At 44.3% G+C, this 12,198-nt stretch overlaps 1 protein-coding gene across 1 annotated transcript in view; it reads right to left on the bottom strand.

Annotated features, from left to right (window-relative positions):
- The window catches only part of LOC137430752 (inactive dipeptidyl peptidase 10), a 789,411-nt gene that overhangs the window by 241,493 nt on the left and 535,720 nt on the right, over window positions 1-12,198 (bottom strand). Inside the window, exon 8 of the mRNA XM_078781820.1 lies at window positions 10,618-10,705. Coding sequence (XP_078637946.1) covers window positions 10,618-10,705 — 88 coding nt within the window. The remainder of the gene's footprint in view (window positions 1-10,617; window positions 10,706-12,198) is intronic.

Raw genomic sequence — 12,198 nt, 5'->3', positions numbered from 1 at the left:
TCCAGTTTCCTGTTTCTTTTAACATTAACTTTTTTACCTTTTGAAAACAGTTCATGAACAATAAACCTTTTGAGCACAATAATAGTACATGGAATCAGAAATATTTACAGTGGATGCAAACCACCACAATGGAAGTGACGAATCCGTAACACTTGGCACACCTGAACTATCCATCTACAAGGCCTTCATCTGCAGCTTGATGGAGTACTGCTCTCTACTCTGTGGTCTGGCTCCCCAGCCTCACACCTTGCTCAATTTGATGGCGTGGAGACAAAGGACTTCAAGATCATTGAATCTCGCGCACTGAAGATGAGTCTATGATGTTCCTATTATAGACAGGTCATTTCTTTTTCTTTCTCTTTCTCTTTCTCTCTCTCTCTCTCTCTCTCTCTCTCTCTCTCACCCCCTGCAGGCCGTTTGTGGTGGGCGTGGCATCATGGCGGCTGTGAGCAACTGCTCTGTGTTGTAGTGAGTCCTTTGTGAGTTTTCCTCCTCTCCTGCCCTCCCCTGCCCCCCCCCTCCCTCTCCTTTCCATCCTGTATACTTTGGCATTTTGTTTTCATCCTTTCTATACCTTTGTCTTCAAGAGAGAGAGAGGTTTGAGAGCGGACCCATTTTGGGTGTGGCCTACCGGCTTCGACGACGCTTTGTAAGTCTTTTTGTGCTTGTAATGCACGTTTATTATTTATTCTAGTTTGATTTATTTCGGTTTGGTACCTACTTGTCCGGTTCGGACAAGTGGGGGGTGTTAATTCGCTGGGATGGCGAATGCACGCTCTCGGTTAGAGGCGTTCGACAACTTAACAAGGAAGCATGCATTTGTGTGTGTTCCACCAGAAGGAGTCCTCACTGAGGACGTGGTACTCGCAGTGGGGAAAATAATCGGGTGCGAGCATGTCCGAGCTGCCTCACGAATGAATCAAAAAGTTGTTATTTTCGTGTCCGAAGAAAACTTTGTTCACGACGTCGTGAGTGCAGGTTTAACCACAGAAGGTGGTGTTTTTATGTTAGCGTCCCCCATGGATACTCCAGCGATGAAAATCGTTGTATCAAACGTACCACCATTTATATCAAACGACAAACTAATGTCAGTCCTTTCTCGTTATGGAACAGCTGTGTCGAGAATGTCCATGATCCCTCTGAAGAGCCGAGACGAGAGGATAAAACACGTTATGAGTTTCCGTTGCCAAGTTTACATGGTACTTCCCGATCGTGGTGATGATACAGGGTTAAATATTTCATCTAAAGTAAAATCAGACGATCGGGAGTATCAAATGTATGCCTCGTCAGCCTCACTAACGTGCTTTCACTGTGGAGCCTTTGGTCACGTTAAACGTTTCTGTCCCAAGGTTTCGTGTTCAAAGTGTCGGGAAAATGGTAAAAATTTTTAATTGTAAATGTAAATGGTAAAATAGAGACACCGATTGTAAAAAGGATAATACTCGTGTTCCTATTCAACCGACTGGAGTTAATCCTGTGGGTTTACCGGTTCCTGCTGTTCCCTCCTGCAGTGAGACGAACAATAGCAGCATCGATGCGCATATCCCGAGTCTTGAAAACGATCGCACTTCACTTCCTGTCACAGAAACCGAAGCGACCCCAACTCGCACAACCTTTGCTGCGATTCCCTCATGTAGTGAAGGAATGGAGGAGGACCCTATTATTGGTTCTAAAAAACGAAGGGCGTCGGTTGATAATTTTTCTACCAGTAATCCAAAAAAGGTGGTATTGGAGAAGGCCAGTGTAGCTGAACACACACCTCAATGTGTTCCTCATGCTTCCATCGGGTTTGGAAAAAAGGATGGTGAATCGGGTGCTGCAATTGAGGATAATATGTCTGAAAGTTTGTGTACAAACTCTGTGGACGCAAATTGCTATATGGGTGAAATAAGTTGCAACGCTGAATACGTTGATAAACCCTCAAACGAACCGTTACGATCATTGACATCAGTCACTGTGAACGAGCAGACAGTGACTGACTCATCCCTCTACAGTGCTGCTCTACCGATGCAGATTCAAAACTGTGTTACCGAGTCGCTCATTGATTCGGTAGATTGTGCTCCACAAGAGGATGAAACCGAGGTTTCAACTTCTGACGAGCACAAATATCACCATGGCATTGTGGATCGCACAGTGGAGCTCTCCAGCGAATCCCCAGAGATACTGACAATTCCCATAGTGACCACGACCGACATCCTCGATCCCGGAGGGACATTGTCAGACTTGTCGGAATCTGATGAGGATGACGAGGTGCCCGAGTTGTCTCAGTCTCAGTTGAGTCAGCCAATGATATCTCCTCAACTCGTACTCTCTTTTCTGAATGAAACCTATAGAGAGCCAAATGTAGTTATCAGGGATACATTTCCTGATTTAGGTTCATTTATTCAATCAGCAAAGGAAATAACAAGAAAGGGCAAAGAATTTCCACTAACAAGGTCACAATTTCACCGACTCAGGAAAATTATTACAAAAGCCAGTCTTGAGATTTTGCAACACCCAATCAAGCCTTTTGATAAAGAATGAAGCAAATTACCTTTGGCACCTTGAACCTTAACGGTGGAGGTGCAAACCCCAACCACCAAGCTCAAGTGCAAAGTTTGTTTCGGCACAAAAATGTCGATGTACTTTTATTGCAGGAAACGCACATCACCCAAAACGTAGAATATGATTGGTGTCGCGTTTTTGGGGGACAATGCTTTTTTAGCAACCTGTCTTCCCTTTCGGCAGGTGTTGCTTTCGTACTTCGACCAGGGCTAGTACCTGAGTCAATCCTCTTCCAGGAGATCATTAAAGGCCGATTCAGCTCTCTTGAACTGGTGGTTAACAATTTCCATTTCACATTATTCAATGTGTACGCACCTAGTGAGAGTACAGAACGGAAAGCTTTCTTTGCTTCTGTGATTAATCACCTGTAGACAGTTGATCGAAACCAATGTGTGTGTATCGGGGGTGATTTCAACTGTACCTTTGAACCTGTAATGGACAGGAACTCGGCAGAACCTCATCCCGAATCATGTATTGATTTATCCCTTTTCCTTTCTCGGGTGGGTTTGCTAGATGTATGGAGGGTACTTTTCCCCAATGAACCTCAGTTCACCTGGAGCCGCATCACCAGAGGAAGAGTGTCCTTTGCGAGCCTCGACCGATGGTATATAAACTCACCTTTTAGAAACGCTATAGTCTCTCCAGATTATTTTTCGTCAATATTCTCAGACCATCATTTAGTAACCATGGGGTTTCTTTTTCCTGTCAATAAATAAAAGTGCATACTGGAAATTTAATACCAGTCTTCTAGAAGATGGTCTATTTAAAGAAGCCTTCCAAGTTTTCTGGGCTAATCAAATCCTAAGAAAGCCCTCTTTTTCTTCAGTTAATCTTTGGTGGGACAATACGAAAGCCCAGATTCGGGTGTTTTGTCAACAGTTTAGAGCAAACATTACAAATGTTAAGAATATAACAATGACTTGTTTGAAAGCTGACATTGTACAGCTCGAAGGTAAACTGGGTAAGAATAATAATGCAAGAAACTACCAGTTATTACTAGAAAAGAAGACTCAGTTGAGAGAGTTAATCTAGGAGAAAGCAGCAGGGTTGTTACTCAGACAAGGGTTAAGAACTTAAAGGTTTTAGATACCCCTAGTAAAGCTTTTTTTCGTCTGGACTCTGTCAGTAAAGCACCCAAGAACATTTTTTCTGTAATTAATCCTGGCGGAGCTGTTGTTGTAAATCCCAGAGACAGACGGTTATGTGTTCAAGACTTCTTTTTCAAACTGTTTTCAAAACAGGTTGTTTGTGATGAAACGATGAGACTTTTAACCTCTCACCTATCCTCGTTAACTGAGTCCCAGTGGCTGGACATGGACTCGCCAATTACGCTCGAGGAGTTAACGCAAGCCCTGGCTGGAATGGACTCGGGAAGAGCCCTTGGAATCGATGGTCTGCCGGCTGAATTTTATGTGGAATTTTGGGAACTATTAGGTCCAGAACTGATGCATGTTCTTGAATCATCACTGACTCATGGAGAATTGCCTTTAAGTTTGAGAAGAGCGGTGATGTCCCTTCTTCCAAAGGCTGGTGATTTGCGACACATGAAGAATTGGAGACCTGTTTCTCTACTATGCACTGATTATAAAATCCTTTCAAAAGTTCTGGCGAATCGAGCTAAAAGGGTAATTTGCGATTTGGTTCACCCTGATCAGAGTTATTGTATCCCAGGTAGATCTATGTATGATAACATATTTTTCATTAGAGATCTCATAGATGGCAACTGTGTGCAGAATGACTTTGGTATAATTTTTCTTGATTTAGAAAAGGCTTTTGATAGCATCGATCATGTCTTTTTGAATCATGTGCTTGAAGCCTGTGGATTTGGAGATAATTTCAGAACTTATATTGCTTTATTGTACAACAATATATTCAGTTTAGTTAAGGTGAACAATGAGCTTTGTTTTCCCATACAGGTTCAAAGGGGGGTAAGGCAAGGTTGCCCTGTCTCCGGCTTACTGTTCACCCTTGTAATGGAATCACTTCTCGTGTTACTAAGGAATAACGTTTCTGGAATGAGTATATCTCCTGATCATCCTCCAGTTGTCGTATCGGCGTATGCTGATGATGTTGCAATCATTGTTAAAAACAATAACGACATTGCAGCTCTGGCTAAGTGCCTACATTTGTTTGGTTTAGCTTCCTCGTTGAAGTGCAACTGGGAAAAGAGCAAAGCGCTATGGGTTCCCTCTGTCAGGGACAGTGCATCTAGAATATTTTTTTTTTTTTTTTTTTTGTATACTGAATCGAGGCTCGTGAAAGAGCTGACATTTACTTCACAAACAAATCAACCAGACAAACAAAATATATTAAAAAAGGGAGCGGAAGACAAGAGAATGGGAAGCACACAAACACTTGAGAGCACACAACATTTGAGAGCAGGGAGATGTGTGAGAGGGAGAGGGCTCGGGGGGAGGAGGCATGGGAAGGGGTGGGAGAAGTATAAAACACAAGGACACCAAGGACTTCCAGGTCAGAAGTTGGTATTTCAAAAAGTGGAATTGGGGTGGAATTATCGGGGATAGAAAAGATCAAGGTTTTGGATGGGGGAAGATAAGAGATGGTGGTGAACAGCTGTTTTAAAGACCTGGAGGGTGGAGTGGGATTGAAGAGAGTGAGGGAGTTTGTTCCAGAGGCGGGAGAAAAGAGGAATGAAGGAGCGAAGGTGAGCAGAGAGTCTTGATTTTGGCAGTTTAACCATAAGAGGGTTGAGGCAGATCTTGTGCGACCTGTAGGAATATTTGCGGGACAGAGCCCAGAGAGAGCTGGGGGAGCAAGGCCAGAGAGGAGTCGGTAGAAGACGGAAAGACCACCAACCTGCCTGCGGTGAGTGAGTGAAAGGCACTTGGAGTTAGCTTCATCGCGGGAGATTCCAATGATTCTGAATGCTTTGCTTTCAACAGCGTGAAGACGAGCTAGGTGTGAGGCAGGAGCACCAGCCCAGAGGGGAGAGCAGTATTCCATTGAGCTGCGGATGAAAGCCTTGTACGTGGTGAGGAGCTCAGGTGTGCCAAGGAAGGACTTCGCACGACGGAGGATGCCCAGTCGGCGATTGGCTTTGGAGGCCAGATTTGAAATGTGGTTTTCCCAGGAAAGATCATGGCAGATAGTGAGACCCAAAAGTTTGAGTGACAGAACTTCTTGGAGAGGATTGTTCAGAAAGTAGATGGGAGGGTTGTCCAGTCGGTCTTTTCGGAGAGACATTGTAAGAGTGTGAGATTTGTCAGGATTGAAAGACATGTTCCACTTGTTTGCCCAGTCTGTGATTTTGTCCAGGTCTGCAGAGAGTGAGGAGGCTGCAGACTGTCGATCTGAGGGATGAAGAATGGAGCGACAGAGAGTAGAGTCATCAGCAAAGAGATAGAGAGGATTTTCAAGAGAGTCGGGGAGGTCATTGATGAAGACCAGAAAAAGCACAGGGCCCAGAACACTGCCTTAGGGAACTCCAGCCTGAACAGGAAGAGGAGATGAGAGAAACCCATTCAGCGCCACACGTTGACTACGACTAGAGAGGAAGTCCGCCAGCCATGCGTGGAGATTTCCATGGATACCAACAGAGGAGAGTTTGGTGAGCAGGGCGGGGTGCCAGACCGTGGTGCCAATGGCGCAAGACCCGCCAATACACCTTCCTGCAAGTTTAAAGTGGGTGGATGAAGGTGTTCGCTATCTTGGAGTGTTCCTTGGATCCCCACAGTACGGCCAGAAAAACTGGGAAGGTGTTGCTGAACGCGTAAAAAAGAGATTGAGTAGATGGAGGAGAGCCCTGCCTCACCTTTCGTATAAGGGCCGAGTTTTGGTAGTCAAGAACCTCGTCGCCTCCTTCTTGTGGCACAGATTCATCTGCCTGCAACCACCAGAAGGCTTGGTGAAGGAAGTGCAAAGGCAACTGTTGGAGTTCTTTTGGGGAGGGCATCACTGGTTACGGCCAAACGTTGTATGCCGTCCATTGGCCGAGGGTGGCCAGAGTATGGTCGACATCAGGAGCCGTATAATGGCCTTTCGGCTATGCTCTGTGCAAAAACTTTTGGTGAAAGAGCAATTACCAAACCATGTTTTGGCCACCCACATTTTGCGGCAAGCTGGCGGGCTGGGATATGGCTGCGAATGTTTCTTGGTCCTGCTTCAACAAGTTGACACATCTCCTCTTCCTGTTTTTTATCAGTGTGTTGAATGCTTGGCAGAACCTCACAGTGTGCCGTCAAGAAGACAACTACGACATCCATATGTTTGCACAATAGCCTTTGTTCTGCAATCGGCTTTTCCCAAACATACCCAAAAGTAGGGACCTCTGCCAGCATTTCATAATTGCCGGCATCACAAAAGTATGGCACCTCCGGCAAGTTTCAGGTTGCGGGTGGAAATCAGCTCGAGAAGTAGCCGAGCTAGCAGGAATTCGGTCCGAAAGAGTGACTGCAAAAGTGTTGAGAGAGGTGATACAAATAGGGGTACGGCTGAGAGTATGCTGGTCCCACGAGCTCGAACCATTGCACGATGAGTGGGTTTTTCCTGGGTTACTGGTGCACTTCAAGTTGGAAGACTTACCCCCGGTTAGCATGGGGATAAGCCCCTTTCAAGAGACAAGCAGTAAAGAGCTATACAAGTCATGTGTCAAGTTACTGCTGGGGGATACGCCGCTAAATGGAGTAATCCGGTGGAAGAGACTGTTGCCTGTGGGACCCCCCTCTGAACCTGTATGGAACTCCATGTATAGCAAGCTCGTAAGTAAAAGATCTGGTGATCTCCAATGGAGACTGATCCACTGGATAGTCCCCTCCAATAAGTTAATCAACCATTTCTCTCCTACATCCACATGTTGCCCATTCTGCATATGTACGGAGGACGTGTTCCACGCCTTCATTAATTGTGTGAGATTGGTTCCTTTGTTTCGGTGGTTTAATCTTGTGGCACACAGAATGAAGGTTGTTTTCTCGTTGCGTTCTTTTATTTTCGGCTTTAATGCCAAGTCAAGCAAGGAAAATATGTTAATGAGGTTTCTTGTCGCAACAGCCAAGCTGGAAATATATCTCTCAAGAAGGGAGAAATTGAACGGTAAACCTGCCGGGGAATGCAATGTTATGTTGTTTTTCAATGCCCTCGTGTCAGCAAGACTTAAACTAGAGTTTTGTTTCTATAAGGATGCAAACAATCTTGATGAATTCACCAATACTTGGTGTCATGAAGGGTTGTGTGAGGTTCGTGAGAACCAACTGGTAATATTTTTGTAGGTTGTATAAAGTTAATGGTTTATTTTGGCAAATTGTGTGCCGTGATACTTCTGTAACCTTTTAGTTTCATTGCTTTTTCATGTATTTATGGTTGGTGTAAAGATATAAATACTTTTTTTTTGATAATAAAAGGACTTCAAAAGTCAATGTCAGTCAGTCAGTCAGTCTCTCCGTGTGTGTCTCTGTCTCTGTCTCTCTCTCTCTCTCTCTCTCTCTCTCTCTCTCTCTCTCTCTCTCTCTCTCTCTCTCTCTCTCTCTCTCTCTCTCTCTCTCTCTCTCTCTCTCTCTCTCCTTCCTGGTATTGCATCCTCTGCTCTTCCCATGCCTCCTTGTTTCTGCAGGGTGCTGTGGTCCACCAACAACCCCCTTCTGGTGAAGCTACCTAAATGCAGGATCACTACTCATCTCCACTCATTTTTTCCCTCTTTTTTGCACCTATGGAGCAAAATTCCACATCCTCTTCAATCTCATTATTCATTCCATGTTTTCAAGACAGTATTCACCACCATCTCAGATTTATCAATATTCCAAAACTAAGATACTTTCTACCCTCATCAATTCCACACCCTCAACCCCAACTCAAGGCCTCGTACTTCCAAATTTCCAATTTTTTTGCTTCCTCAGAGTTTCCTTCTATATCAATCTTTTCCACCCTATGCATCCCTTTCTGCCCCCATTCCTCCCTGCAACCATTGTTTTGTCCAAGGCTCCTTCTACAGACTTGGCATTTAATATGGAATATTTTTTTTTGTGGGGGTGAACTTACTTTACAAGATGACTTAGAACCAAAAGTTCATTGGAATTATGTTGAAATTATTCGAGATTTTGTTAATGTGGCCTTTAAAAGAAACAAAAACCACATTTGACATTTCGAAGCAAATAAATTGATCCTTGAAAGTGATGGAAACTGATATCGAACTCAATTCACGGACAGTACTGTGTTAAACTTCTGTGCGTTTTCCAGAAGTAACTCTTTATTTTGCACATTAGCCAAAATTTTTTTTAACAAAAACAAAAGTTAAATTACGACTGGGATTACGGACAGTAAAATTACAGTTCAGTACTTCGTGTAACCCCCACGAGCATTCAGGAGAGCACGTACACGTTGAGGCATGCTGTTCACGAGATTTTCCAAGGTTTGGACAGGAATCGCTTGCCATGCAGTTACAATAGCCTGCTGCAATTCACGCACAGAGGTCGGCTGCTGGTCCAAGTGGTCGATTTGACGTGTTAATTCTGCCCACAAGTTCTCTATCAGATTCATATCCGGGGGCATGGCAGGCCACTCCATATGCTCTACACCACGGTCAGCAAGAAAGTGTTGGATCATGCGAGCACGACGAGGCCGTGCATTGTCATCTTGGAAGACAAAGTTTACTCGAAAGGCTGCAAGAACAAATGGAAGCAATGTTTCTTCCAGAATGGCCCTGTGCTTGAACTGGTTCAGGTTTCCATTCAGAACAACCAGGTCAGTTTTGCCCCCTGCATGAAAAGCAGCCCAAACGGTCACCCCACCACCTCCAGCTTGGCCTCTTGGCACTATACAATCTTCCTTGTAGGCTTCATGCACTTGTCTGCGCACTCGGATGCGGCCATATTGACGATAGACCAGAAATCTAGACTCGTCACTGAAGATCACGTGATTCCAGTGTCCTGGCTGCCATTTGACGGTGCTCTCTGGCCCACTGCAATCGGCGCTGGCGGTGTTGTCTGATCAGGCGTGGCTTTCTCAGGGGACGCCTGGCACGATAGCCTGCTTGAACCAGTCGTTGGTTGAATAGCCTTCTGGATACAGGCACATTTGCCAGTTGCTGCCACTCAGCCCCAAGCCGATTAGCTGACTTGGTACGGCCATTGCGGACTAACCGGTGCAGCTGGCGATCATCCCTCCTTGTGGTCTCGTGTCATATCACACTGGATTACTCATAAGTTTCATCAATCTAGAAGAGTGAAATGTAGAATTAGGAAATTAAGGGAAAATTTGAAAATTTAAAGCAAAAAATCCAATAGTTGTCTGATTCCTATGACATAGCATCCTGTACATGTCAACCACTCTCCACCTTCGGCATCTATCTATAATTCCAGTAATCTCTGTGTGTATGTTTGTATGTTTGTATGTTTGTATGTCTGTGACCGCTGTTTCTCGACAACCACGGGTCCGATATACTTTAAACTTGCCAGGTATATTGCTGGGGACCCGAGGATGTGCCTTTTCAAGGTTTCATATTAATCGGACAAGTAGTTACCGAGCTATGTCCAAAAAACGATTCAACCAATCAGAGAGCAGCGAGCTATCACGTGTGCCGAACGTGGCGAACAGACTCTGCCTCGGACGGCACATTTGAGAGCGTATTCATTTATTTCACGTTGGAAAACTATGTTGCCGTTAAACTATGTTTTAAAACTAATTAAAACTACTATCTATAATTCCACGGGTCCGATATAAAACACCGTACTCGCAAGCCGTTCGCTTTGGACCAAACCATTTCATGTAAATAGAGGGGGGGGGATTGTCACCGTACTCGCAAGCCGTTCGCTTTGGACCAAACCATTTCATGTAAATAGAGGGGGGGGATATAATTTTAGATATATATATAGTACGGGCATGCCCTAGTATGGACAAATCAACTAAGCGGAGCCCAAATCCACATCATATTGTATCTTTATAACTAAGTACCAACCTATTTAGGCTGTAAGATCATCAAAAAGCTTTCACGGGTACCCAGAACTAACTAACATTTTGGGTTTCATGAGTACCCAAAATGACAGCCTAGATTGTAATCCTTTTTACAAAACAGGAAATATAGAAACGTATGCCTAGCTTTGCATTGTGTAGCATATGCCTCACCAGCTGTTGCCCCCGTGAGCCCCAGCCAGCAAACTGCAGTGGAGTCATACCCTGACTTTCCTCATGCGCTGGAAGTTCCCTCAAATATCTGTTCGCACGTACAATGAAAAAAAGAGAATCAATCAGACAAAACAAAGTTTATATGTGGTTTATAATGTTTATGCTGATGATAACAGAGCTGTGCAAGATGGTAATGACAGCGAATTATTCATTCCTTTGTCACAATAACGTACTCATTTTGATCTTCCATTACAATCTTTAGCTGATATGTATATCAACCAAGTGCAATCAGCATATTATTGGTTGTTTTATGTGCCCAAAATAAATAATAAATAAATTTAATTACAATTGAAAGCAAGTTCACCGGTCTATAGTTGGTAGGGTCTGTCCTTGCACCCTTCTTGTGAATGTGAGTGTAGTTTGCTGACTTCCATGCAGAGAGAAGGTGGCCAAAGGAAAGAAAATGACAGAATGAATAGGGGGGATGGAGGGGAAGCAAGCAAGAATGGCAGAGTAGGATTTGGGAATGTGGGCACCAATGCCATCTGTGCAGGTCAAGATTTGGACAGAACTTTCTCTACCTTCTTGGATGAGAAGGACACAGAGCCCAGTAGACAGTGGGTAGTTCGGGGTAAGATGGAGACAGCACAATATTGGTTGGGTTCATGATTTTTGAAGGCAAAGACAAAGGTTCGAATTCTGTAAGTAATGCTGTTTGAAGTGAGGAATGGGATAGAGCGGGAGCATACACTACCACAGACAGACTTGGCAAGTCACCACCCAGACATGGAGGAAAAAGACTGATTGTAAAGTTCGGCCTTGAAATTTGTAAGATGGAGTTTTCTGGCTTGCCTCAAGATGGATGTACACTTGTTACGAGCGTTATCGAATGAATGAAAGTTCCTCATTCGGGTTAGCTTTCCATGCTGAGAATGCAAGCTGTTCGACTGATACACTCGCTCCACACAGGATTCTGTGAACGGATGTCTAGAAGATGGATAGGAAAAGCTGCACATGGGATGGGTGACAAGGTTGGGGACATAGTCCGGGGTCTGGAGACAAGGTCTTGAGAATTTGCTGATCGCATCAGGAGATAGCATGATCACTTTGAAAGGGGTAGCCTCTTGGTATGGGTTGGCATTAAAGTTGGCCAAATAAATGACCAATATTCTCATCTTTGGGACACAGTTGCTGCCCAGTACAATATTATATGTCTCGTAGCAGATACCGTGATGAGATCATCATGTCTGCAGTCGCATTGTCCCTTTGGCCCAACGGAAAGTTCCCAATTTCACATTTATGGATGACAATACCCATCACATGATCTGCGCATCTCAATGTTACTATGCAAGACCACAATATCACTCACATGGATTGTCCTACATGCTCTCAAGACCTAAGTTTCATTGAACATGCTTGCAACATCCTTGGAAGGTGTGTTTGTGATTGTCGTGTCCGCACACTCTCTTGATGAACTGGAAGTGGCCCTGATTTAAGAACGGTGTGATGTCCGACAATGAGAGCTGGATAATGATTTTACCCAATGACAACAAATGCACAAATTAATGCCCTTGTTAACCA

Source organism: Myxine glutinosa, chromosome 7, assembly GCF_964187855.1.
Source record: "Myxine glutinosa chromosome 7, kmMyxGlut1.1, whole genome shotgun sequence".
Lineage (NCBI taxonomy): Eukaryota > Metazoa > Chordata > Myxini > Myxiniformes > Myxinidae > Myxine > Myxine glutinosa.
This window is presented reverse-complemented; position numbering and strand designations above follow the sequence as displayed.